This window comes from Alligator mississippiensis, chromosome 3 (assembly GCF_030867095.1).
Source record: "Alligator mississippiensis isolate rAllMis1 chromosome 3, rAllMis1, whole genome shotgun sequence".
Taxonomy (NCBI): Eukaryota; Metazoa; Chordata; order Crocodylia; family Alligatoridae; genus Alligator; species Alligator mississippiensis.
The window spans coordinates 257,853,773-257,880,877 of NC_081826.1; the positions used below are offsets into that span (position 1 = coordinate 257,853,773).

Here is a 27,105-nt window from a genome sequence, read left to right on the forward strand (position 1 = left end):
GCTCTTTTCCCTGTTTTATGTTATTTCATAGAACATACTTTAAATGTCTTGTTTTCTATAATTGTCTATGGGAGAAAATCCACTATTTTAAACATACTGAAGTCATACCGTATTTACTTGATTCTATGATGAGTTTCCTCCCCACCCTAGTCAGCATGCGGAGGGAAGCCCATAATATTAGATTCACGTACAAAGTGTCAGTCAGATGCTGCAGCTCTGACTCGGGCCCTCTGCCCCCTTACCCCCCCCCCCCATCAGGTCCAGCTCAGCTCAAGCTCATGTTGGATTCCTTCCTGGACATGGAATACATGAAAACTCTATTCCCTGCCTTGCCAATCAGCAGTGCCCACACTGTTGCATAGCCAGCAGGGGCTGTGCTCTGAGAGGTAACAGAACCCAAGCAGCATCTGATGGTGAGGTGGGGGAAGAGAGGCAGACTAGAGAAGAAGTGGGGGAAGGGGCAGAGATTTTGGGGAGTTGGGGGTGGGGTGGTGCCAGGAGTTGGCTGGAGGGCTGCAAAAAGAAGTAGTTGGAGATGGGGGGGCCAAAATGGCCACTTGACTCCCCCAGGCACTGCTTTCCCTGCACCAAGTGGGGAAGGGGGTGGGAGGGAACAAATTATAGACAGTCCTCCAATAATTAGATTCTATTAGGCATGCACCAATAGATATTTTGGAGGCCAATACTGGCAGCCAATTTTTAGGGAGGCAGATCGGCTGATACCAGCCTGGCAGCATGGAAAGCTGCATGCAGTTGGTAAGTGGTGTGGTGGAAGGGTTGGGGGGCAACAGATCAAGGCCCCCACGGCGAGGGAGGTGGGCTGGGGCAAGAACTGCCCAGCCAGGGCGGGAATGGGATAGAGCCGCAGCTCATCCAGGGGGTGCGGGGAGAGGGGTGGTGGCTCCCACTGCTGTGCTCTGCTTGTTTGGTGGCTCATCTGGTGCTCACTAGCTCATCCGCTGGCTCCCACTGCTCATCTGGGAGGGCATGGGGGGAAATGTGCCCTGGATCTGCACAGGGTGGGCTGGGGCCAGGGCTGCACTGAGCTCTTCCAGGCCCCTACCCCCTGTAGCCCCACTCCCAGCACTGCCGCCCAGCCAGGAAGAGCTTGGCACAGCCCCAACCCCAGCCTGCCCTTCCAGATGAGCAGCAGGAGCCGGCGGATGAGCTGATGAGCACCGGACCAGCCACTGGACCAGTAGCTCCTGGACAAGCTGCGCACAGTGGTGGGAGCTGCCCCCCCAGACGAGCCATGACTGTTCCACACCCACCCTGCCCCATCCCCATGCCTCCCTCACTGCAGGGGCCTTGATCTGCCTTGCCCGCATTCTTTCCCCATCCTTCCTCCCCTTCTACTACATCACTTATCAGCTGCATGCAACTCTCCGCACTGCTGGGCTGTGCTCTTCACCGCCTGTGCTGCGCTGCAGTTGCATGCATGCACTAGCCATTTATCAGCCAAATTATTGGCCTGATATGGCCGATTTCTGATACAGACATTTTTCTTTATATTGGCGCCGATCCAATATCAGACTTGTGTATTGGTGCATCTCTAGATTCTATAAGTGGAAAATTATAACAAATCTATAATTTTTCCATATATAGAATCTAATTACTGGGGGGTCATCTTAAATTCAGGGTTGACTTAAATCTGAGTAAATATGGTAAATAGAGTGTTTTGTTTTTTTAACATAAAACACAATAAGAATTTTATATACAAAAGAATACCTTTTTCAAAGATAGTCTGGCTCCAGAAATGTTTGTAGGCTTTTTTTTTTTTTTTTTTAAGTCAATAGCTATCCTTATGCCTAGAAGGTGCCTATGCGTGTGCTCCATTGTGACGTGTTCTAATTAGAATGCTCTAGCATTGCTGCAACATCACATGTATAAGCCCCTTCAGGTTTAAAAATGGCCACTGGGGCACTTTAACTGAAGCTCAGTGAAGGAGCTTTAGTTAAAGCTTTCCATGGCCATTTTTAAATGTGCAGGGGCTTAATACATGTGATGATGTGGTGTTTTAATAATAGCAGCTCTCCAGGAATGTCTCCAATTAAAACGTACTCCCCACATACCAAGCACATATGTAGGCACTTGTAGAGTGCAGAGCTTTGGAAACAAAGTCCAGGATAGGACATACACGTATAAGATGGCCTCTGAGACGCTTTTCAATGAATAGTATATCAAAGGCACGAAATGTGCGCGTGTGTGTGTGCACAGGTCTCCCTCGCTTTATGTGGGTTCTGTATGTGCAAATTTGCTCTTATGCGATAACCTGTTTTATACCAAAAATGTGTTATAGGTGAGGTAAGTTCACTCAGATGTGATCAGTGTGGTGGAAGCCTGCAGTCAGCTGCCTTGTGCAGTGCATTGTGGGAGTGACATGCACCAAAATAGTCTCCTGTGTGGATCTGTGCCCCTCAGTCATTGTCTGCAACACGTTTCTGTAGTTGCCAACCCCATTATCACCACTACCCTGTGCTTGTGTGTGCTGCCTGCTGTTGGTGAGTACCAAAATTGTCTTGTAAAAGTAGTAGAAATGGGCCTGGGGGTCAGTACAGCCTAGGTCTTGGAATGTATCCTTATTTGTTACATTGTAAAGTGGTTAGCTTTATGTGAATTCGAGTTATGCGCCGTTTTCCAGGAACACATGTACAGCATAAAGCAAGGGAAGCCTGTATTACACTAATTTTATCTTTTGGAGTATGTATTCCTAAGATCATATAGAGCAAGAAATAGCAGTACCTAAAGACTGTTCTCATTAGTATTTCCCATGGCTGAAATCTTTGCTTTGTATCCAAAACTGCTGCTCTCTTTCTTCCTTTGTATGTGGAATGCATAATAGTCTTGTAGCTTTCTTTATGAAGTTCAAAGGTGCCACTAACTCTGCAATCCTTTTACTATATACACAGTATATACTAAGCTGTTTTTAAAAAGCATTGAAGATTCACAAATCTAGGGCTGTACGAAGCTTCGGTCACTGATTCAATTCAGCAGAGATTCGGCCTGATTTGGTGGCCGAATCTCCAAATACAAGTTGAATCAGAGGACCCTTTAAACTCTCTGAATCGATTCAGACCTCTCCAAATCAATTTGGACAGATTCAGTGATTCAGACGTAGATACAGCTTTAAATGTTTTCTTTTTTTCATACCTCAAGGTAGTAGGGGCTCTAAAAGCTACAGTGCCTGGGCAGATGCAGTGTCCCACAGAAGCACTAGGGGGCTCCCCAGTGCGCTTGATCAGACAAGAGTCAAGACCAGGGGTGGGCAAAATACAACCCGTGGGCCGGATCCGGCCCGCAAGGCCATTCTATCCGGCCTGTGGGGCCCCTAAAAAATGTAGAAAATTAATATTTCTCTGCCCTTGGTTCCTATCAAAAATGACAAGACCCAAGGTCAGTAGGGCCCAGGGGACTCCAATAACAGGCCCCACCCCTGCCCCGTCCCTCCAGCCGGAAGCCCTTGCTGGGGCTTCTGGCCTGGGAGCACGTAGCTGCCCTGTGTTGGAACCGCAGGTAAGTGGTGGGGTGGGGGGGGGGAGAAGGGCGGGGGGACCCTGGGCAGGGAAGGAGCATGGGGTGGGAAGACCCTTCCCCGCCCCATGGCCGGCACCTTGTGCTGCAGCTGCTCGCAGCCAATGTGGGGCTGCCTGTGCCTGCTCCGGACAGCCCTGTGTGGGCTGCAAGCAGTTGCAGCAGGGAGCGCTGGCCACAGGGTGGGGGAGGGTCTGCTCCTCCCCCCTGCCTCCCCCTGCGCTCAGCTTTCCCCTGGGCTCCTTCCCTGTGTGGAGAAAAGCGGCCCCTCACCCACCCCATGGCTGGCTCTCCCTCCTGCAGCTGCTCGCGGGCCATGCAGTGATGTCTGGAGTAGGCACAGGTAGCCCGAGGCCGGCTGTAAGTGGTTGCAGCATGGGGCAGGCAAGGGGCTGCTTCCCCCCCTCCCCCACACTCAGCACCACCTTGTAACCTGGCCCCACTGCCAAGCTAGCAGCGGAGGCCGGGTTATAGGCTGATGCTGAGTGCAGGGAAGAGCAGCCACTCGCTCGCTGTGTGGCCGGTGCCTGGTGCTGCAGCGGCTTGCAGCCCACGTGGGGCTACCTGTGCCTGCTCCAGACATCCCCGTGTAGGCTGCAAGCAGCTGCAGCAGAGAGCGCCGGCCATGGGGTGGGTGAGGGGCCACTTTTCCCTGCTGGCAAGCAGGGGTTCAGGATTGTGTACTGCTCTCTGCCTGTACTGCGGGGCTGGGAGCACTGGGTGTGAGTGGGCAGGGAGCCAGAGGTAGCACAGGGCCTGCCCTGGGCCCAGCACCGGCAGGGCCCAGAGCAGGGCAGTAGGAATATAGGGTCTCAGCCAGCAGGGGCTCTGGAGCTGAGTCAGCCCCCCCCCCCCCCCCACCTGCTGGTGCAGCCCAGCCTGGCTCCACAGACCTCTGCTAGCCTGCACCCCACTTTGGGCCCCACCGGTGCTGGCCCTGGGACATTGGTCCCAAAATGGTGACCGGGGGGCAGGGCACCTGTCAAGGGGCAGGAATACGCACACGGCCCTCCACAGCCTGCCAAAACTGGGTAGGTGGCCCTCCGCCCAAAGTAATTGCCTGTCCCTGGCCAAAACTGTTTCCCATGCAAATGCCAGCATGTTGGAAGAATAGCTATGAACAGGGTGATGCTCTGATTCTTTATGAACTTCACCTCATATGATAGAAGCTCTTCCAGAAAATTATATTTGGATTGTGTAACTTCTGAGCTATATGGAAGGAACTCAGAGGTTGAATTACTACTCCTGTTCTAGACAGGTGCTTACAAAGGGCTGTGAGCTAAATCTTTAGGTGGTTTGGCATCTGTGCAGAAGGAGACCACTATTGGTTGTTATATATTTGTTCTTCAGATTTATTCCCTGCTTCCTCCAAATAAGATTCCTTACTATTTAGATTCCATCTCCTTTACTCAGCAGCAGTGATACCTTTCTGGAATGCCTTCATGAAATCACGGGCGATTGGTGCCACCTTAGTTGGGGGGTGTACATGCCCGCCCCAGCAACCAGTCAGCGACTGGGAGGGGGGGCAGCCAGTCTTGCTGACTGGGAGGCAGGCACAGCACTCCCAGAAGTGGCCATGATGCTCCATCTGACGTTCCTACTCGGCAGCCAGTGCTCCTGCCTGCCCCCATCGCCTAAGCGGGTAGCACGGCCTGTCAGGGGGTGCACATGCGCCCCCGTGCCCCCCCTATGTCGGCACTACACGAAATGTTTCTGAGCAACAGAATCACAAAGTTAAAGGTTTTTTAATGATTTACCAAGATTTCCTTTGTTCTGTCCACTGTCCAAAAATAAAGCACCTCAGAATTTTCTCACTGGGTTACAAAGAAATGCTTTAGTTTAGACCTCTTCATCTGCTTTAGGAGCAGACTTGAATGTTAACTGGTTTTGGTGTGGTTCAATTTGTCATCTTTCCCACTTGTTAATTTATTTTATCCTGGAAATTGACAGCGTTTCCTTTGCCAGAAGTCTTTGTTAATATTCCTGTGTGCCTATTGCTGACTTGCTGAGCCAGGGAATGGTGTGCTGGAACATCCTGTGTACATGACTCCCTGAACCAGAAGTGGTGGGGTTGCTTTACTGTGACATGCCAAGTGAAGCTAATGAGCTGTGTTGAATTACTGTAATTACTCAAATTTAAGATGAGGATTTTTCCCCAGTCAGCATTGCCAGGGAGAGCCCTACCTTGAATTTGAATACCCAACCCAGGGCAGGTGGCACCTCAGCTCCGGCTTTAGCCTTGGACAGGAATGGCTCATATGGTGTGGGAGGGCCCGTGCAGCTATGCAGAGTGTAGGGAAGGCTATGGCAGGGGGGGGAAACTTGCAGCCAACCCTCTCCCAAAACCATTCCCCTCCCTGTGCCTACCCTCCTGCTTTCTCTACTCCCTGCTCCCCCTACTCCCATGTCCTCATACCCAGCTGTCCCCTCCCTCCTTACTTTCCCCATCTTTAATCCTTCCAGCCTTGATGCAGCCTGGCTAGTAGCTGGCACTGCTTCTCCCTGGCAGGAGTGCTGTCACTAGTGCCGACTGGTCCACAGCAGAGCAGAGCTGCAGAAGAAGGTGGCAGGCAAGGAGGAGAGCAGGGTGTGGGGGCCAGATTGCAAGTGGGAGCAGGGTGTGGTGGGGACAGACATGGGGACAAGGGGGCACATAGTGGGAAACAGGCAGCCATGAGAGGGGATAAGGGGCAGAGGTCTGGCCCCTCAACCCTTGCTGTTGCTTTCCCTGCCACAGCAGCAGAGGTTCAAGATGACCTCTCACTAATTTGATTCTGTACATGGAAAATTATGAAAAAATTACAATTTTCCATGTATAGAATCTAGTGTGAGGGGGTTATCTTAAATTCTAAGTAGTTTTGGATTCAGGTAAATCTGTTAGTAGTAGCACTTTAGGGCTTTGCGGAGTGACTGCAAAAAAATTTTTCCAGTAGTGGCATTATTGAAATCTGCACATGGTCTCTGTACTGCATACCCCCAGTGTATTTCACTGCCTGTTGGATTTATGTGGTCAATAGTGAGATTAAAGAGAACATGATCATAGTTTGTCCCACACATTGTTCTTATTTTCCTGGAGATTTTTTATGAATTTAATCAAACCCTCAGAATTGAGTCCATGTAGAAGTCTGATGGAAATAGGTTGCCAGCAAACACTGTGTACAACAGCTGAATTCCAGAGGGTCCTGCTCTGGTGGTGTTACTCTATTAAATCTGTCATGAGGTGTTCTGTCCTTAATTTGGTTCTGTGAATTCCAGGAGGGGAAGATGGTGACTTGAGCAGAATTTAATTAAAATAACTTGAAATATTTACCCTGCAATACATGCAAGTAAGTTCTAAGAGTACAGGCCAAAGGCCTTGGAGGTTGGAGTTCATTTGGCTGAAGACCTGTAACAGGTTTAAGTTAAATCCTTCAGTCAGCAAGTTCTTTGACCAGAGAAGGAATTAACTGTAGTTTCATGATGAGTTACGTTATTTATACATAACTTTTATGGGGAGAGAATATCACATACTAAGGGGCCCCTTAATCTACCACAAAGAAGTGTAACAATCGTTTGCCTGAAACCAGGCCAAGTCAGAAGATAAAAGGCACATTTTACAGTTTTGGTAATTAACTAGTGAACCAAACTAGGAAATTGAAAGCTCCATCTCTTCTATTCTTATATCAAGGCTGGTCCCTTCTTGGAAGAGCCACTTTAAACAGATCCCTAATGCTAATATAGGGCTGGCAGGGTGAAATGTAATAGTCTGTGACAGACAGGAAATCAGATGCTCTCTCTCTTCTCCGTTCCCCTCCCCTCGCCCCCATTCTCTGTGGGTTTGTTAACATTCTTGTTTTTTCATGTGTTCCTGCACATTCATTAGTACTTTTATATACCAATGTAAATCAATCTTACATTTCTTACCCACAGTGTGGTGCATGTAAGAAGAGCTGTAAAGGGGTATGTCTAATCTATTTTGGTCTTCATATGGGGCAAGCTAAATTGTGAGAGGTACAGGCAGGAGTTGAGAACAGCAGTAGTCTGATAATAACTTGAATGAGTGCTAGTGGGAGCATGCAATGATACTGCTCTCGCTATGCTCGGGACTGAATCAATACCTGTAAGATCCACGGGGCTGTGTTCCTACAGAGATACTTAAAGGGTAAGTGTTTCACCTTAAGGGGAAGATAATATTGCTCTCTGGGTTTAAAGAATCTTTCTTGCTGCTTGTCCTTCATCTCTGTGTCCAAGACCAAATCTGGAATCTGATCTACATAAGTTAAGTATCTGTTTAAAACTTAGTTGTTTAAGAAATGACCGTTGCAGAATGTTTATAGTAAATAAAGCATCTAAGATGGGACTCACTGTTTGGGGAAGGGGAATAAAGCTACTCTAGCTGTATGTCCTGCATAGGTAAGGCTTGGATCAGGTGAAATTGGCAGTAGGGCTCTCATGTAGGCTGGATATAGCTGGCTTATACTCTGAAATTAGTTGCCTGGGTTCTCCAAACCTTGTGATACCAAAAAGTGCTTGTTGATTGATTGACATCTTGCTATTTGTTTGGGGAGCCAAAAAGAGCATAGAATTATAGATTAAGTAACTTTATGATATGAATGTAATACACAAGTTTCTAGTTAATTTAGGAGTTATGTATTCTTAATCTCAGTTGGTTTCTCTCCATGTTACAAATATGACCACAAGTGATTCATTTGATTAATTTAGATTTGGAAATGCTGAAGATAAAATTTGCATCTGCCCAGTGAAAGGCACTGTAGTTTATGTGAAAATGGAAAGTGAGTAAAAGACATGAGATTTTGCTGGATGGCTGCCACATCTTCTAAGTTGTAGCAAATTGCTTTGTCTTCATATACTTCAGTAAATATTATTTAGCAGAATTATCAAATGGGGAAAAAAAGGCAAAGTTTATCTCACCTTTTTTCAAGATGTGGCAATCTTATGTTTCCAACACTTAATAACCCGAACACCTAATTGCTATGCTTTTTATATCTCCATCTTCAATTCAATGGTATTAAATTGCTTCCTGTGCATGGGAAATACATTGGCATTTCAGCTTGGAGTAATAAAAATGGGAAATCAGAAATATCTGTAGTTCAATGCTTCAGCAAATATAGGGAATACAAGCAAGGCCTAAAAATGTTATTAAAACATCAGGAACACCTGACTGACATCTTTCAGCAGAATTAATAAAAATGTATATTTTAGGCTTATTTTGTAATATTTTTATCTGACCTTTATAAGTAATTAGTTCACAGAAATAAAACATTATAAAATACCCTTTAGGTTCTTCTTTTGCTTCTAATGGCTTATACTAAGACCTAATGAGACTCATCTTCTATTTGACCTTTAAGTAGTATAGCTCACAAAAATAAAACATTCTAAATCACTATTTAAGTTCTACTTTCGACCCTGTGTGCGTGAAATTTTTCTGGTTTGGGAAGGTCACTCAAAGCTCTGACTTGTGTTTCTTTCTTCCTGTAACTATGTTTAGTCAGTGATCTTGGTTTTAGTGGACTGTTATGAAAAATTTCTCAGAAGCAAAAACAATCTGACCTGGTGAGTGGTTTGAGCAGGCCAGAGCAATGGCCCCAAGTGCTGGTTTGCCCCTTTATTTTTCAAATAATATTGTGGCATGAGGTTGGTACTAGGACCCAGTGGTATTACAAAGGCAGCAACAGCAACTTGGTGTTGTAACTTTTCTGCCTTCTATTTAAAGACTCCCCTGAGTCAGGAGAACTGAAGGCTTCAGGGGATGACAGTTGCTTTAGGCAACCCTGGGGGAGATTGAGAAGGGGGTAAACATTCATAGCCGGGGCCTGAACTAGGAAGAGAATGTCTGAATGCAAGAGTGTGTTGGAGGCTTCCTGCTCTGCAGAAGATGAAGGGTTGGTGGAGCCCCAAGAAGCAGGGGAGCTGACTAAAAGGTATTCCCTCTCTGGAAATAAACAAACCCTACAGGAGCTGGGAAATCTCACATCCAAGCCTGAGTGCCGTTGGATTTTCCACTCCCCCAAAACAGTTAAATGAAATGCATGACAATTTGCAGTGGGGGGAGGGTCTGATTACTTTGGCTGTAATTAGGTTTTATTTTGTAAGTGCCTGGCCTGAGCACTGAAGAGTTGTCTATTTAAAGAGCCTGCAGTGTGCCAGCTGGAGTGGCATCTCCGTCTGCCTCTCCCTTTCTGGCTGACTTTTCGTTACACATTGATCTTATTTACTCTGAGGATTTGCATACCAGTGGCAAAATGTCCAGGTACTAAACTCATTCTACTAGGGTTCTGGGTGCTTTGTGACTGACTTTTGAGCTGAAAAGGGGCACATAATAGTGTCTGGCTCTTTAAGAAAATTTAAATTATTTGGTGCATTAACACAACATTGCCAACATAAGGAAACTAATGAGAGACAGCTTGGTCCGCTGCTATAGGCAACAGAAATTTGAGTTTGGTTCTGGTCTTTCCTTTAAAAACAGTTCCTGATTGTGCAATTGCATCTATATGGGCAGACCCCTCTGCCCATACAGAGCCCCACTAATGTCAGTTGGACACCATCAAGGTGACATCTGGATCCATCAATGTAGATCACATTGCAGGATCAGGGGTTGTTTTGTCATTTTGGGCAAGATCCAGCAGTGTTAAAATGAAGCAATAAACAGCTGCAAAATAAACATTTGTGTTTAAAATATACTTTCTGAAGTTAGGTATTTGAGTGACCATTAAGTACTAAGAGTTATTTCTGCACATACAAAATGACTTTGCAGCCTCTCGAGCCTTGGAGTGGCCTCTAATCTTCTGCAAAAGATCTTCATGGCCACAGTCCAAAGTAATAAAGAAAAGGTGTTGAAACTGCACATACTAAGGTCTCACTTCACATGTTCCTGCTAGCTCCCATCTACTTCCCGGTTATAGCTAGAGGTCATGGAATGAAATTAAGCAAAGGAAAATTTAAATCAGAACATTAGGAAACCCATTAGACTTGTTCAGTTTCACTGGAAATCCCCTTGGGTAAGCACTGTAATCCAACTCTGGGAAGGTTTCTGAAGTATGTATACCACTTTAAGCATGTGGGTAGTTCAGCTGAAGTTGATGAAGTGCCTTGATACTTAATTATACATGTGTTTAATTATCTTCCTACGCATGGGTCATCAGGTGGACATGTTGGTTTATATTATCAACAATGAAGTAGTTAATGCTATTTAAACTGTCTTCTTTGGGCTACAGCTAACAGCATCTCGATACCTATCTTCAGAAATCCCCCAGAATCTCATGTATCTCAATTTATCCCCACACACAACTGTCCATGCACTTGTAAAGTACCTAGCATAATTGAGCACCTTCCTTGGCTGTGGTGACTGCCAGAAATACAAAGTAATAGTGCAAGCAATGAAAAGTAGACTGATGGAACACCTGTAATCTGTGTTGTGTCTGCCAGTTTTTTGTGTGGTTTTAGTTTAGGAGCTCCTGCTCCATTGAAATCCGCAGGAGTTTTCCCTGTTTTCAATGGACACAGGAGGGATATTGCCTACACTGCCTTTCCAAGTGCTTTACAAACAGGATAGGCAATATCTCTATTTTGTTGCAGCCTGAAGAAGTACATAGTGACTTGCCCAAGTGTCAAGCCGTGAATTTTTGGTAGAACCAAAAACAGAACTGGAGTCCTTGGCTCGCACAGTAATATTCAGCTCACCGCACCAGGTTACTTCCACATCACCCTTAGAATCCTAACCTTGTAAATTAGCTATGCCAACAATGCTATATCTTGTTACAGTGGGTAAGGGGACACAATTTATTTTTGTTGAAGCTCTTTGGTTTACCATTGTAAATCTTCTCAGCTTTGAGACCATTTCCTTCTAAAACTCACTTCCCCTAACAGTTTACTAGAGCCCAAATTGGCAAGCTTCAGGGAGATGTTTGGCTAACCTTCACATAATCTTTCATTTCATTTGATAACTCAGGAAAATGAGATCTTAAGGAGCAATAGATCAATGGATTATTGAGAGAGTATCTGAAGATTAAGGAAACTGTGATTTTTTTTAATAAATTTTTTTTTATCCACAACTGTGAGTTCAGTTTAGGCCAATAAATAAAAAGTATTTTGAGGATTATCTCAAAAGGATTACAGCAGTGTAATAACACAGCAGTTAAAATTCCTGTACATTGTTGTTGGCAATCCCTCAATTTGAGGATAATCTCTATGATGGCTCATTGACAGGATTTGAGATGATTTAAGAGTCCAATCTTTGAGCCGCAGATCCATCTGCAGCAGTTCTAGGTCTTTGTACAGGGGAGAGTGGGCTGCGGGCTGGCATTCCTTTCTTTTTCCTTCTTCTGCTCTCTCTTTTCTGCTTTGACAGAAAAGATACTTTACCTCAAAACAGGCTCTTGCTTGGTTGAGGCTGTGTCACCATTGGGGTCAGTTGACAGCCAGCTCCTCTCAACTCTTGATGTTGACTTCTGTTTTCTTGAGGTATGCCTTCAATATGTCCCTGTCATGCTTACTCTGACTACCAGAAGGTCTCAGACTGTTACTAAACTGAGAGTAGATCACTTGTTTTGGGAGTTGAGTCAGACATCTGCACTCCATGTCCAGTACAGCAAAGTTCATGCTTGAGGGTTACTGAGTCAATGATGGTAACATTGGCTTCAGTAAGGATGCTGGTGTTCCCATTTGATGCAGTGACCTTCCCATTTGATGTGGAGGATTTTTTGGGGACATCATTGGTGATACCTCTCCAGGCTCTTGTGATAACAATGATCAGTCACCCATGTTTCACCTCTGTAGAGGAGAGTGAAGCTGATGACTACATTGTAGACCTGAATCTTGGTATCTTTCTGGAGATTGCGATGAATAAAGACATGCTGAAGCAATTTTCCAAAGGAGGAACTTGTGCACAAGATCCTATACTGACCTCCTCATCTATGTTCAGCAGAGATCTGAGTTTTCCATTTCCCATGGGAAAATGGAGGAAAATGCAGATTCCCCGCTTTACTTGAGGAAAAAGCAGACTTTTCAGTTCAATGGAGAAAACTATGGGTTTTGCACTTTGCCAGCCTGCAGAGAACTCTCTGCAAGAGTTCCAGCCTGCAAGGGGCTGGGAGGGAACAGGAGGAGGGTGGTTAGGCAGGGGGTGCTATGTGCTTGTATATGCACATGGCCACCAGGAAGCCTGGGGAGCAGCTCCCACAGGTAAGTCTTGCTTGGGGGTGGGGGAGGGGGAGGAATTGAGGTCCCCATAGGGAGGCAGGGGGCTGGGACTGCTGCCCAGCCTGGGAGTGCATAGGGTTTGGGACCCAGGGCCTGGGGCTGGAATATGTGCCCACAGGGCCCTGGTGGGGAGTGGGACAGGGCTGTGGGCAGCTGATCCAGGGGCTGGGGGTGGGGCTAGCTCTCCAACCCTGCATGCACTCCTGGGGGGCAGGGGTGACCCTCTGCCTCCCAGATCTGTTTATGGGGTGGGGGCATGTGTGGGCTACCCTCTGTGGGCTCAGGCTCTCTAGCCTGCTGCCCTCCCTGGGGCCTCCACAGCCCAGCAGGTGTGCCTCAGCATGGCAGGGCAGAATGGGGCTGTGCAGGGAACCTTGTTGTCATTGTGAGCTCCATGCTGCCCTAGCAAGGTATCCCCTGCCCGTGTTGCCACTGCTGCTGCTGCCACACAGGCAGGGGACACATTGCCAGAGCTAGGGGGCTGTGAGGGGGGGTGGGAGTGAGGGGCATCATCAGGGCCAGGGGGCTGTGGCTTGGCAGTTAGGAGCCTGGACCTGCATTATGTGAGCTAAGGGTGTAGAGGGAGCTCTGATTTTCCATGATAAAAAACCCAAAATCAAATACCAAAATTTATAGGCATTTAGAATTCATTTTATTATAGTGGTTGAGGCACTGGTAGGCTTCCAAATTGCTTTAAAATTGTAAATGTATCAAGAAAACATTGTGTTTAACTGGTACCTATATCTATAGTGGCCTTTTGTTTTAATCATGGATTTGGGGTTTTTAATCAGAGAATTTGCAATTTTTTAATCACATCATTTGTGATTTTTTTAATCAGGGAAAACCAGTATCTCTGATATTCAGTCTCTGAGAGAGATGGCTACTGATCTAGAAGTGCTTGTCTACCTCCAGAGTCTTTCCCTTGATGGTAATTTGTGGGGAAAGGTTACATTCACGGCCTGGTTTAGGTCAATACAGCACTTTAGGCTTCTTGATGTTGAAAGAGAGGCCCAAAGTTTGGTAGGCTTCTCTGAAAAGATCCAGTGCAGTCAGGAGGTTTTCTTCAGTGTGTGCAAGAATGGCACAGTCATCGGCATATTGAAGGTCAAGGATGGTAATTTGGAATACTTTTGTCTTTGAGCAAAAAAGTCTCAGGTTGAAGAGCCCTCCATCCATATGGCATTAAATGTCAATTCCAGAAGGAAGGTGGTGCTTAATGAGAACCAGCACGATTCAAAAAAATGGAGAACAAAAAAATGGAGAGTTGGGGTTGTGATGCATCCTTGCTTGACCCCAGTTTAGATGACAAATGGATCTGTCTCCAATCCACTACAAAGAACGGTCACAGTCATCTGGTCATGGAGAAGCCTCAGGACTGTGATGCACTTTGTAGGACATCCAAATCTGGCTAGTACTTTCCATAAGGCTGCACAATTAATGGAATCAAAGGCCATAAGGTCAATGAAGGCCATACAGGTCCTGATGTTGTTCCCAGCACTTTTCTTGGACAGGCAACAAACATCATGTCAATTGCCCCACAGGATGGTCTGAAACCACACTGAGATTCTGGCAAGACTTCCTCATGCAGAGGAAGAAGACGGTTCCAAAGGACGCAGGAGAGGATTTTCTCTGCTGTGAAAATGAGGGCAATACAGACTTTTCTTCTTTCTTGAAGATGGTCACAATGTTGGCATTCCTCAGGCCCCAGGGCCCTTTGTTGTTCCAAATTTGAAGAATAAATTACTAGAGTCTCAGTACCAGATCCTTACTGCCAGCCTTGTAGATTTCAGCAGGTATGCCATCCAGTCCTTATTGTTCTTGGTTTCCTTGATGTCATGTCAGACTTATTCTAGGATAGGAGGGTTGGGGGAGGGATCCCCTTTCAGGGTGTTTGGGGATGATGATATCTGCCACAGTCAACTCACACTTCAGGTATGTTTCAAAGTGCCCTTTCCATCTAGCTTGGATAGATTAATTGTCTCTGAGGAGTGTTGAGCCATCCTGTGATCATAGGAAAGTAGGACTGGGGGAAGTTGGATGTATGTCAGGTTCTGTACATAAAATGAAGGAAAAAGGTTATTTTGAGAAGATGGGTGTTTTGCTTTTTAAAGGATTTATTTAAAAAGACTGAATAAATAAATGTGTTTTCAGTATACTGAAGGAGAAGACACAAAGAACTTGGGTTGGGGGATAAAAAATTAGTTGTTCATGGTTCCTGCTTCATTATTGGGCTCTTTGAGCAGTCAGCTGGAGACTAAGCAGTGCCTACATAGGTTTTTGGAAACCAAAGCAAATGGTGGGTCAGTTGTGTGTCTCCACTGACACCTCATTGGATAAAAAATATAGGTCACACTGACACCTCACTGGATAAAATCAGAGATCAGAATACCTGAAGGCTTTCCAAATGGTTTTCTTAAATGCTTAGTTAAAGCAGCCTTCAAGAACCATATAAAAGTAATAGTATGACAGTATGATCAAAATGAAAGATCTAGCTGATCTAATGTTACAGCCACCAGCCAATCCTAACAAGTTGTTTTCCCTCTAGTTAAATAATTTGTACAGTGAAGTGGACAGCATTTGAAACACAGTATTAGACAGTTTAGTCCTAAAGAGCAAGTCTTAGGCATGTGTGTGTCTAGGGAATATATAGTTAATTGGAAAGGGAAGGAATTCTAACAAAGGTATATGAACAATCCAATAAAAGCTAGTGCCAGTTGGCTGTTACTTAAGCCAAAAAAAAAAGACTGAATGGCAAAGCATAAAGTTGAATCAAAATTTTCAAAATCCAAAAATAGGAGGTTAGGAAAAGTGCAATATATTGGGCATAAAATAACGTGTGGCACACAGACAAAGGGGCCTAATTTTGTAAGCACTTGCATATGTATGTTTTAAATTGGGTAAATAGCTCCATTTATTAAGCCAATTGGATTACTCCCAGGGGTAAAAATATGCATCTACTTATGATTTCAGCTGGCTTGGGCCCTTAAAGTGTCAGTGCTGCAAAGGGTTATTTCTACCAGTAATTAGGTATCCCTTTAACATTTCCCCAGTGACAAAAAAGTTCTTGCAGAAACCATGACGCTCCAGCAAATTCACAATGCATTATTTTTCACAGCATTGTATCGGATAAAGATACTGCAGTTATTTTTGTCATTTATGCAGACAATGAGACTTAACATGCAATGTCAGAACCTATCAGACAGACAAAATAAGGCATCACGTCCTTGTCAGCCTGAATGAGCCAGTTGTTTTTATGAACTCCTGTAGAGCATGCTTTAGCCTTTGGTACTGTACCTTGTGAAATTATCATCTTGACAGATGCCTATTGTTTCGAGTGCCATGTAGAATTAATATATTCTTTGTGCTAATATTTTGAAAGGATATGTCATGTCCTTTGAGAAAAACTACTACATAGACTAGCATTAAGTTAGTAGACTCCTTTTTGTTGTTTGATACACGTATGAAATGAGCTATTCTTTTCCTGTAACTATAGCTTAATCTATCTCCACAGGCACTGTACTATCAATGTACCTCATTTCAGTTGGCTTATACAGATGAAAAGACTTCAAACTCCATTTGGTATATTGTAACTATGCCTAAAACCGTTAGTGGATAGTAGAGTCAAACTGGAGAAGTGGAGAGGGCTGTTGTACTGGCTGATGAAAAGGCAGAAGGTGTATGACAGTCAGTGGCTGGAGCATCGGATAGATGGTCGAGAGGGACTGTGATAGTGGCACAGTAGTTCCCCAATTAAAGGCATCCTAGACATTCTCTTCCAAATTTAAATGGTGCACGAATGTATCCCTTCCACACTTGTTTCCATCTTTTTTTAAGTTTCTCTGCCCTGAGTCTGTATGGCTGAATCAACTTATCTTAAAATGTTTACTGTATGGTTTAAAAAGATAAAAAAGAAGGGAATGGGGAAGGGAAGAAAAAGTGTAGAGCAATGGTTCCCAACCTTTTTTTTACTGCGGTCTGGCAGAAGTGGGACGGGGTGCGTGGAGTGGGCTGCCTCCCTCCCAGGGCTCCCCTGCTGCCCGGCTTTAACCCCAGAAGTTCAGCTGTGACCCCAGAAGCCGCTCTCCCAGGCAGAAAGATGGGGCTCTGAGTAGGGGGCTTGTGCTGTGACCCCGCAGCCAACTTGCTGAGGCTTGGTACCGGTGGTTGGGAACCTCTGGTGTAGAGCATGTAAAGGATTTGTGCAGGCAGCAAGCTAAATGTTTGAGGGGTGAAGATGACATCCTACCATACAACAGTATTGAGATGCACAACAATAACACACAGACCCATTAAATCCATGACAGGAAGCATGTTTTGTGTAGACTCATAATGAAGAAATCAATAAATGCATATGCCCTCATTCATTACAAGTGCAAAACAAAAAACATACCATTCCTTGCCACCTCCCTCCCCCCACACAAACAACCACCTGTGGGGAGCTGAACCTTCAAGAGGTGCTGGCGCATGTCATTTGGAACAGGCTCTTCTTTTAAGGAGAGGTTCATGTTACAATGCTTTTTAGTTAATTTAGGCTCAGAGGCGTAACAGTGTGACAAGGTGCCAGAGAGTGGCAACTTCTGGTTGCCGCTGTGCCACCAGTGTGATTGTGTGGCTGTAGCAGCAGCCTTTTTTTTTTCTTCTCCCTCACCAAATTAGCACCCAGGACAGTTTCCCTGGTTGCCCTGTTATGTCACATCTTAGGAAACTGAATGAAGCTGACCTCCTTGGACTATTTGGTTGTGAGTGATCACTGAACAACACATGGAACCAAAAATAAAACAAAGAAAATACTGAATTGAAGAATGGATTAATTAAAAGCCCCACTACCATTGAAACTCTGGAAGGGTTCCATAACTGAGGAAGGGTTCAGCCAGGGGTTGGAAATGTTTTTGGGCAGAATGCCAAAAACATTTGCAACCTTGACTTGTAAGATGCTGGCATGCCAGGGGCAAATGGTGGGGAGCCATGAAAGGCCCGATCCTTCTTGTGGCAGCACAGGCCCACCTCCTTTCCTGCCCCAAGATGTGCTTGCCATGCTCTGGCACCTGTGCCGGGGGTTGCCTACCCCTGGGTTAAGCAGTACTTCACCTTGTGTATGCTAACAATGGATGCCATAAAAAATAAGAGACTGAGCAGGAAGCCTTATTTCTGACTAGACCTTCTGAAGGACTTAGCTATACTCTGTTAAAAACACCAACTCCGAGATGGCTAAGTCTGAAATTACTGGAGATATTTGAACACTGTATCTCATGTAAAAATTAAATATCTGATTTTTTTATAATCTTGGCACTGTTATAAATTTCATAGATTTCATAGACATTAGGGTTGGAAGGAACTTTGAAGATTATGAAGTCCAGCCCCCTACCCCAGGGGCAGGAAGTCAGCTGGGGTCGAAGGATCCCAGCAAGATAAGCATCCAAACATTTCTTGAATGAGTCCAGAGTAGGTGCCTGCACCACTTCTGGAGGGAGTCTATTCCAGGCCTTGGGGGCTTGGACAGTAAAGAAATTTTTCCTTATGTCCAGCCTAAAATGGTCTTGGTTTATGACGGTTTATGACTGTTGGTCCTTGTTATCCCTCGGGGCGCTCTGGTTCCCCTAGATCCTGATGCATGCCCCTTATGTATTTATAGGCAGCCACCAGGTCCCCCTAAGCCTGCGCTTTTCCAGGCTGAAGAGTCCCATGGCTCTCAGCCTTTCTTCATAAGACCTATTCTCTTGCCCTCTGATCATGCACGTGGCTCTCCTCTGGACTCTCTCAAGCTTCTCCACATCTTTCTTGAATTGTGGAGCCCAGAATTGGATGCAGTACTCCAGCTGCATCCTCACCAAGGCAGAGTACAGTGGGAGAATGACATCCTGAGATTTACATGAGAAGCATCTATGGATGCAAGCCAGAGTTTTGTTTGCTTTACCAGCTGCAACATCGCATTGGTGGCTCATGTTCATCTTGTGGTCAGTCATGACCCCCAAATCTCTTTCAGCCGTGGTGCTAGTGAGTGTAGCACTGCCGAGCCTATAAGCATGCTGCAGGTTTTTTTTCCGTGAGGTGGAGTACCTTACATTTATCGGTATTGAATGTCATCAGGTTTGTATCCGCCCACTTACTAAGCTTATCAAAATCAGCCTGGATCACTAGCCTGTCCTCGGGTGTGAAGCTTTTTTAGTTTGTTATATCCCATACATTTAGTTCCCCTGCTCATTTAGTAGGTGTAAAGTCATTAAAAACCCTGAATTTTAAGTTTTAGTCCATTATCTTCTCCTGCCTGTGGTTTTTCTTTCTGCATTATGATCACTATTTGTGGTACCACAAGGACACAAGTGCACAAACCAAACTTAAAATCAATCACTGCCCATTTGCTGTCTGGGAGGCAGATCATCTGTCACAATGTTATCTGCTTTTATGAATAGTTCCTCTGAGCTGGTGGTGCAATTGTCATTTCTTTTGTCGTTACTGGGTGTACTAGGGGCCGGATTAATGCATAGGCAAGCTAGGCATGTGCCTAGGGCCCTGAGCTGCGGGGGCCTGTGATCCTTCCCTCCACAGCAGCAAGATGAATAGCCCCATCTCCCTTCCCTTCCCTTCCCTTCTCTTCCCCTCCCCTCCATTGGTCTTACTGTAGCAGCAGCTCCAAGCCCCACTCCCTGCGGGTGGCAGTGCATGTGTGTTGTGGGGATGACCCAACCAGCCCAGGGTCCACAAGTTTTTTTGCCTAGGGCTCACTAAAGAGTTAATCTGGCCCTGGGTATACTCACCTGGTACTTGTGAAATGATGCCCTACAATGCATCAGGGTCAAAGTTAGGGTAATTTAATTGACTTGTATCTATAAAAAATCCTGCAAGCGTGACAGATCATAATAGCTGATAAATGCTCCTGAGCAGCAACAACTTCCCTTCATCCCTTAAAGCAGCTAATGTACATTGGTCCATACTTTATCACAGGTGTGTCAAACTCCCTTGGCCCCAGGGCTGCATCTGGATCATGGGGCTCTTCATGGGCTAGATCTGGACCCAGCTCTGGTGGCAGGATGAACAGCAGCAGTGTTAACTGTTATAGGTTTCTGAGCTGCTGTGTTGGCTCAGGCAACTGATTAATGCACCAGTTGCATCAGTGCTGTAATGCACATCCAATGGAGCTCTGTGCACTGGAGCTTGACAGTAGGCCTCCATTCTGTTCATCCTGCTGCTGAATCCCTGGCCCTTCCAGGAGCAATGTGGGCTGGATGATGCAACTCCATGGACCAAATTTGGCCTATATCTGGTTTAGCTGCCTGAACTAGCAACTTGAGAGCATTACTGTGCACTGATATAATAAAAAGGCTGAAAACCTGAAGGAATTAGAAGTCCTAGTTTTGAGGCACCATGAACAGCAAGCACAAAAGAATTTCTTGGAAGACATCACCAAGGAGGGTTTTGGCTTGGTCTTTTTACATTAATATGGCCAACTTTGTTAGCTTGGGTGTTAACAAAAACTGAATGTTTGCATGCTCAAATAAAAAAGGCAGCATTGGTCTTCTTTTAATGTCTTTATGGGAAGTCAGTTTTAGCTGAAACAGATCAAAAACACTTTTCATTTTTAAAAGGGTCTGGCAAGTATCCCCAAAATATAGAGAAGTATTTTTTTCAGATGCAGATATTCAATTGGCAAATTACATACAAACCTGAAAGACTTGGTGGTTGTAGGCACACTTTCTAGAGCTTTTTTAACAAGAGTGTTACGGAGTACATGTCAATCTGATTAAAGAAACGACTAAAAAAATAAAAACCTTTTACTGTCTTAGATAAAATATGGATTGTACATGTGAGAACTAGTGCTGAAGATGAAACCTTGCAGTATGTAATGAAGGTTAACATTGACACTTGCTGGCTGAACAGTATACTTCCAGACTGTATTACCATTTTAAAGGGAACCTCTCTGAATTAAATGTTATTTTGTTCAAAGATGTCTGGATGGTGGATCTGTAAGGGCTGGCAGAAAAGTATGTTATACAGAATACGTGAAAGTTGTTTGTGAATTGAAACGTATAAGAAATGCCAGAGATGTTTTACAGTAATTTTGGTGAAATACTGCTATTGGCAAAGCTGTTAAGATTAACCTGGGTTTTTGGTTTTTTTGTTTTGTTTTTTGTTTCTATCCATACGTGGAAGAGCTCGTATCACTGACATGGGAAAAACGGGGTATCACCCTTGACATGTTTTTCAGCAGAAAACTGAAAATCCAAATGCCTGCATTATATTATAAACTGATGTCAGAGTTACTAGAGACCTGAGACCTGCTACCATGTCATGAAAATGACACTGTGTGTACCTGTTATAGAAAACAGTGGTTGAAAAGAAAAAGGGTAACACTAAATGTAACTCTGTGGTCATTTGAAGTTGTGACCCGACACATCCTAGAAAACAATAGGCAATACCGTCTTCAATTTCCAGTGTCAGATGTTTGCTTGAGAAGTTCTCTGCTATATGACTATAGAGTTCAAGTTAGCTGTATCCTACACCCGTACCATTAGGAACTCACTGATAACCAGTGGTATGGATGTCTTTGTGGAGACCTGAGGTTTCACCTGGCAGCACAGCCTATCTCAAAGATGGAACATTGCTAACTAATTAACAGTCTAGTAAGTTTTGGAAATTCTGTCTTATATTAATGTTTGTTTATTGTTTTGTTTGACTGGGAGTGAAACGTGGGGAGCTGTACCTTTCAGAGGCTTTTGGCATGAACCAACCAGAACTGGCTGTTACATTATGCAGAAGTTCAGGTTATGCAGTGTTGATTCGTTAGAGCAGGGGCATCAAAGATCTAGCTTGTGAAGCCCTATCATTCACCTTGAGGTACTGCCTATGGATCTCAGACTAGACCCTGCACTGATCTGTATGCCACATTCAATGTGCACTGGCTCTGGCCTCAGCCCCACACACTGCACATGGTCAGTTTGGCACATGGTGAGGCCAGGACCAGTGTGTGCACTGGGTGCAGCATGTGTGACTGGTTTGGAGCATGTGCTACACGCAGTCCAGTTCCATGCCATTCATTTGGCTCATGGCACCTGAGGAGTTTGATACCCATGGGTTAGGTCTCACCCAGAGTGAAACAGAAATCTGACAGTCTTTGACCCTGAGCGGTTACTGAACATCATGCAAGGAAGCTGCTGCTGGGGACAGGCTTTGATAACAGGAATCCCAGAGTACATATGGTCAGCTTGACATGACAGTCTATGTAGCCACGCCACGATTTTCAATGCAATTCCCTTTCCTATTCATCTGCTATTCTGAGCACATGCCCACACTGCCTTATTTAGTCTTTTACCCATGCTAGATTTAGGCCCTGTGGAACTCTGTTTTTTTTTCCAGATTCAGAGGGACCTGATCTGGGCACAAGGCCCAGTGGCCTTTCCTCCCCCTCTCCACAGGGAAAATGGCCAGGAAAAGCTTGAAAGGTGGTCTATAATGCTTGGGGCTTTTTTCTGCAAAGTGGCTAGTACTAGCTACTGGTGAAGTCATGGGAATGAGTTGCATCCAGTGTTTTCCGTGTTCTCCATACAGAACGGGTGGAGCAATAACAACAGCAGGCAGCAAAAGTTCATAGGGATGCCCTCTGGAATGCCCTGTGCGCTCTGGACTTCTTTTGCAAAGACCCAGGACAAACTGCCTCTGAGGGTATAGTGAGGGGGAGCATCAGTAGCTACTAGCTTCTGTGCTCCCTACTTCACTGGATCCAGAATGCTCCGGGGACTGGGCCATGATCTCGTCTCTACATAGATAGCAGCAGCCAGGTGGAGGTTTCAGTGCGCCCTAATTCTTACTGTATTTACTTGCATAACACACACATCTTCTTCCTCACCTCACCCCCCCCAAAAAAAAAAAAAGAAAAAAAAGCAGCCCTCCAAAACTGTAACATGCGTCTTAAGCAGGGAAACCTGATTTATCTTTGCTGGAATAGAAGCATAGTAATGCTGTGCTCTAATGGCTGCCAAAATGGCTACCACTACTTTCTGGCTCAGCAAGCAGAAGGAGCAGACTCCAGTGTTAACCTTCTCAGAGTCATTAAGACATTCACAGTATCTCTTGGCTGAGAACTGTAGCTTGTGCCTGAAGCAGTAACTGAGATGGCTCAGGGCAAGTGAACTGCTGCATGGAGTCTATAATATCTTGATGAGGCTCATGGTGTGGAAAAAACACTTCATTGTTGACAGAAATTTATAGAAAGAACTATTTACACTAAAGAAGTAATAGTCATGCTACTGCCTTTGCAAGGGTCTGGGAACTAGCCTTGCTGATGTCCTGTCACACCAAAAGTTCCTCTTGCCTCATCCAGACTGTTCCCTGGGATGCCATTCTTCCTGGACAATTTACATTTCCAGGAGGAATTACTCTGTCACACAGTTGGCCATGGCTACAGAAAAAATATTTTTTTTTTCTACAAGGAAAAACCTGTTTTTCCAAAAACAAGGTATGTCTTATTTTGGGGGGTGTGATATATGAGAAAATATGGTATCTTATCTGATGTGGGTTATTCTTTATCCCCTTGTTGCCACTTCATATTGTTAGATGCCAAAACGTCCCCTCCTCTCCAACACGCTTCAAATATTCTCTCTCCTTCCCTGCAGTTATCCTCTTTTGTCACCACTCTGATCCTCTTACTCCTCCTTCCTCTAGCAATACCTTCCTCTTTCCTAATTTAACCCCAACAAGTGTTTTCACCTTATAATAAATATCAGTGCAGTGCAGCTGCCCTCCGCTTCCTGCATTGCATGGGCAGCTCAAGGCCCCCTCCCCTTTCCCTTACTGCAGGCTCCCTAAGCCCCTTCCTGCCATGGTGCTCCATGCCTGGGGGCAGGGCCACACAGTGGAAGCTGGAGGAGGCAGGGGGAGCTCAGAGACCCTGGCCACTGCAGAAGCAGTCTTGACGTATGTAAACAAGTATGCTCATAGTACAACAACCCCCTGAATTTAGTAAGCAGTAGCCAGTAATCTCTATGAGCAATATGTTCTCTTTTTCCTGTCTCTTTGGATTGATAAAGAGCTCTTTGAAGTAGGAATCATGTCTTCATGCTTGTTCTGCACTTGACATATGGTGTGTGTTACTCTGATAGCAATATGCAACAGGTAAGGCTGCTCCAGTCCAAATTTGAGCCTGGGTCTGCAGACCCATACTGCACTGACAATACATTTGACAAGACAGCTTTTATTATTAAATACGTTAAAAAAAAACCCCCTCACTACAGCAGCTGAATATGCCAGGATCCTTTTGTTTACAGTAATAGGATTAAAGAATGTGTGTTGTCCATATCATTGCTTATACTTGTGGGTGCATGTTTGTGGGACAGATATTATATGGCGTTGGAGAGACAGAGTATGTCCACACTGCTCAGTCACATCTCTGAGGAAATAAGCCCTGCCCACTCACTCCAGCTCTGTGGATGCGACTATTGGAAATGCCCTGCAGTATAATGCCCTAAGAGTGCTCCAAGTCGCCACTTTTGAGCCTGCTGGAAGCCGAGGTTTGAGCACAGTGCTAAGGTCTCCCTCACCACCTCATTTCTTGAGTGGATGTATATGCAATAGTTGTAGATGGGTGGAGTCTGTTTCCTTTGTTGTCAGTCCTGCAAATGATGACTCTATTAGGTCTGCTCAGACTTTTTGCTACAAAACCTGAGATCATGCATTTAACTTGATCATAAATGTGTGTGCATATGCATGTACGGAAGAGTAGACTCTGGGAAACGATAATTTTATGGTCCACATACAGTGGAGTTTTTTCTGATGTTTTTGTCTCTACTTCATTGCCTATACAGGATTCACTGCTGTCAATGCTGCCATGTCATATAACAATCAGAACTTATTTTTACTGTGGTTCTCTACAAGGATCAGTTTTATTAAACTGGTCAAATCAGAACCTTGGAAGCTTCCACGGTGGTACATTTTAGGGTCATGACCTTGTATACTGAAGACAAGAGTCCATGTTTTAAAAATATGCCTGTGGTGCCATGAGGAATATTTAAAAATATCCCTCATGGTGTGGTACAGCACAGCATCAGCTCTGTTGGTTTCCTCAGTCTTCAGGGCACTTCAGTTATGGTTGCAGGTTAACCAGCTAGCTGGAGTACCGAGAGAGTTCAAGCCCTTCTGGATTAATGAGTCCCCAGGTCAACATCCAACATAAACACAAAACAAACCAAAAGACAGTTTTGACCTTGCTGAGCTCAGCTTGCAGCCCTCTTTTTTTCAGGCATGCCTGACTGGGGTGCTTGCTTCAATGTCCACCACTGTGTTACTAGTAATAAATCTGCTTAACTCTCTGTCTGGCCTACCCTGTCACAGTGAGACTCTAGCAGGCCTTAGCTTCCAGTTACCTCCTAGCTCCTCTGCAACATGGAAGCTATCGATGGACTTTCTCCTGGTCAGCCCAAATTAATCTGATTTTTCCTGTCAAACCTGATGTAAAACAGATGTTCTTAGGTGAGCTGATAGGGATGTCCTCAGATTGTTAACACCATACTGCCTACTGCAGGGTTCAAGTGTTCCACTGCAATGCACTTAAAGCAGATTGGTGATGTTACTGTCAGCTATTGCCATTACTGACTTGGGCTTATCTCACAGAGTGTAGGACTTTTCCCAGTTACTTAGTGTTCTGAATGAGTTTGTCATGAAACATCAAACATGCATCATTAATATTCAGCTTAAGCAAAGGAACAGCTTGACACCTTTGACTTTTCACTCCCAACTCTATTTATCATGATGAAACCTACTTCCTTGGGACTGTTTGTTCTTGGCAGACACAGAACAAATTCAGGTTGGTAACCAATGTGGCTTTAGCAAGAATTCTATGGGTACATAGTTATAACTATAGTTATAGGATTAAACATACAGTTGATTAATTGGAAAAGGACATTCTGGTTTTGCTAGATGAAGTTCCTGGCATTATTGGGACATCTAGGAAAAACCAGAATGTTGATAATTTTATCTAAGGAAGATTGTGTGTTTACCATCTTGTATGAAGGTATAGAATTGCTGCTTTTATTATAGCAAAATATGTTTTGTCAAAAAGTGTCTGTGTGTCTGTTCACATGAGCCAGCAGGAGAAAAAGAGAAGTCTCCTATGTGCATACTAGAGGCTGTGCATCTATCTACCTGTTTGGGTAGATACTTAAGTGCCTGATCTGCCTGGTTTGGGATGGAAGTAGGTACAAACACATATACATATGTAAGTACATCTTCTATTTGAACAGTTTTTGTTCATCTGATTGCAGAATGAAATCATATTTTGACACTTGAAAGTCAGTACAAAATGGAATTATGGTCAGCTCTATCCAGGACTCTTGTTGCATACAAGAGTCCTGGATCGCTGTACAACATACAGGTATTTTGACAGTAGTCTCTAAAAACTGGGTCTACATACTTACAGTTTTTAGAGTTTGAGATTTTTCTTGCATACCTTTGGGAATTCTTTTCTTTTTCTACTTTAAGATGTTTGCCTTCTGCCACACATTCAAGGTATTTGTGAAGTAAATGCAATTGTTGCTTACAGGCTTTCTATAATCACTTCCTACCAATGGATAGACTTGTTAATCTTCAGCATCCCCATAGTATCAAGTTTTTGTCCATCTGTATGATAAATTCAGCAGGCTCTGACTCTGGAGTCCCTTAATATAATTGTCACAGGTAAGTTGTCTTTCATATCTCTGTTCTTAGCATTATCTTAGTCCAATAAAAGTGGATAAGGTATGAATGCTTCTCTCTGTTCATGGATCCTATGCAGATGAGGTTGCTTTCTCCTGTGAAGTGGGCTTGGAGCATTCATAGTTGCTCCAGTGGACCTGTTGAATTGAAGCTGATGATGTTTTTGGTGGCAATGATTGATTTCCTTCAGTCAACTGCTTGGTTATGGTGCTAGGCTTCTTCAGTTCTTTACAATTGCAAGATGGCCAACAAAGGATATGACCTTTCCTTCTCTATGGTTTTCCTTTCTGGAGGGAGTTCGTTAGGGATCTTGATGTTGATCTTGGTGTGAAAGATCTTGATGCTGAGTATTTGTTGGTAGCCATTTCCTTTTTCTATGCTACCTCTCAAATTTCCTTATTGAAATAAATGGATGTAACTTTTGGTACTTCTCTAGTATACATCAGAAATTAGTGTTGTGTTCTTAATTGGGATTATCTTTTTGTCATTACAGTTTGTAAAGATGTAGATAAAATGATTCTGCAGGTTTTCACTGAAATAACGCACTTATCTAATAACTACCATTTATAGCACAAAAATATCTATTAAAATAGCACCACGACCAAAAGGGACTTGGGGGTCTTGATTGACCACAAGATGAATATGAGCCACCAATGTGATGCAGTGGCAGGCAAATCTAACCAAACTCTGGTGTGC

General features: G+C 44.5%; 1 protein-coding gene across 1 annotated transcript in view; it reads left to right on the top strand.

The window, feature by feature from the left end:
* The first annotated feature begins 12,152 nt into the window (after positions 1–12,152).
* The window catches only part of CMYA5 (cardiomyopathy associated 5), a 75,528-nt gene continuing 60,575 nt past the window's right edge, over positions 12,153–27,105 (top strand). The window contains exons 1-3 of the mRNA XM_059723550.1: positions 12,153–12,348; positions 13,568–13,657; positions 14,405–14,522. Of these exons, the coding sequence (XP_059579533.1) occupies positions 12,153–12,348; positions 13,568–13,657; positions 14,405–14,522 (404 nt within the window). The remainder of the gene's footprint in view (positions 12,349–13,567; positions 13,658–14,404; positions 14,523–27,105) is intronic.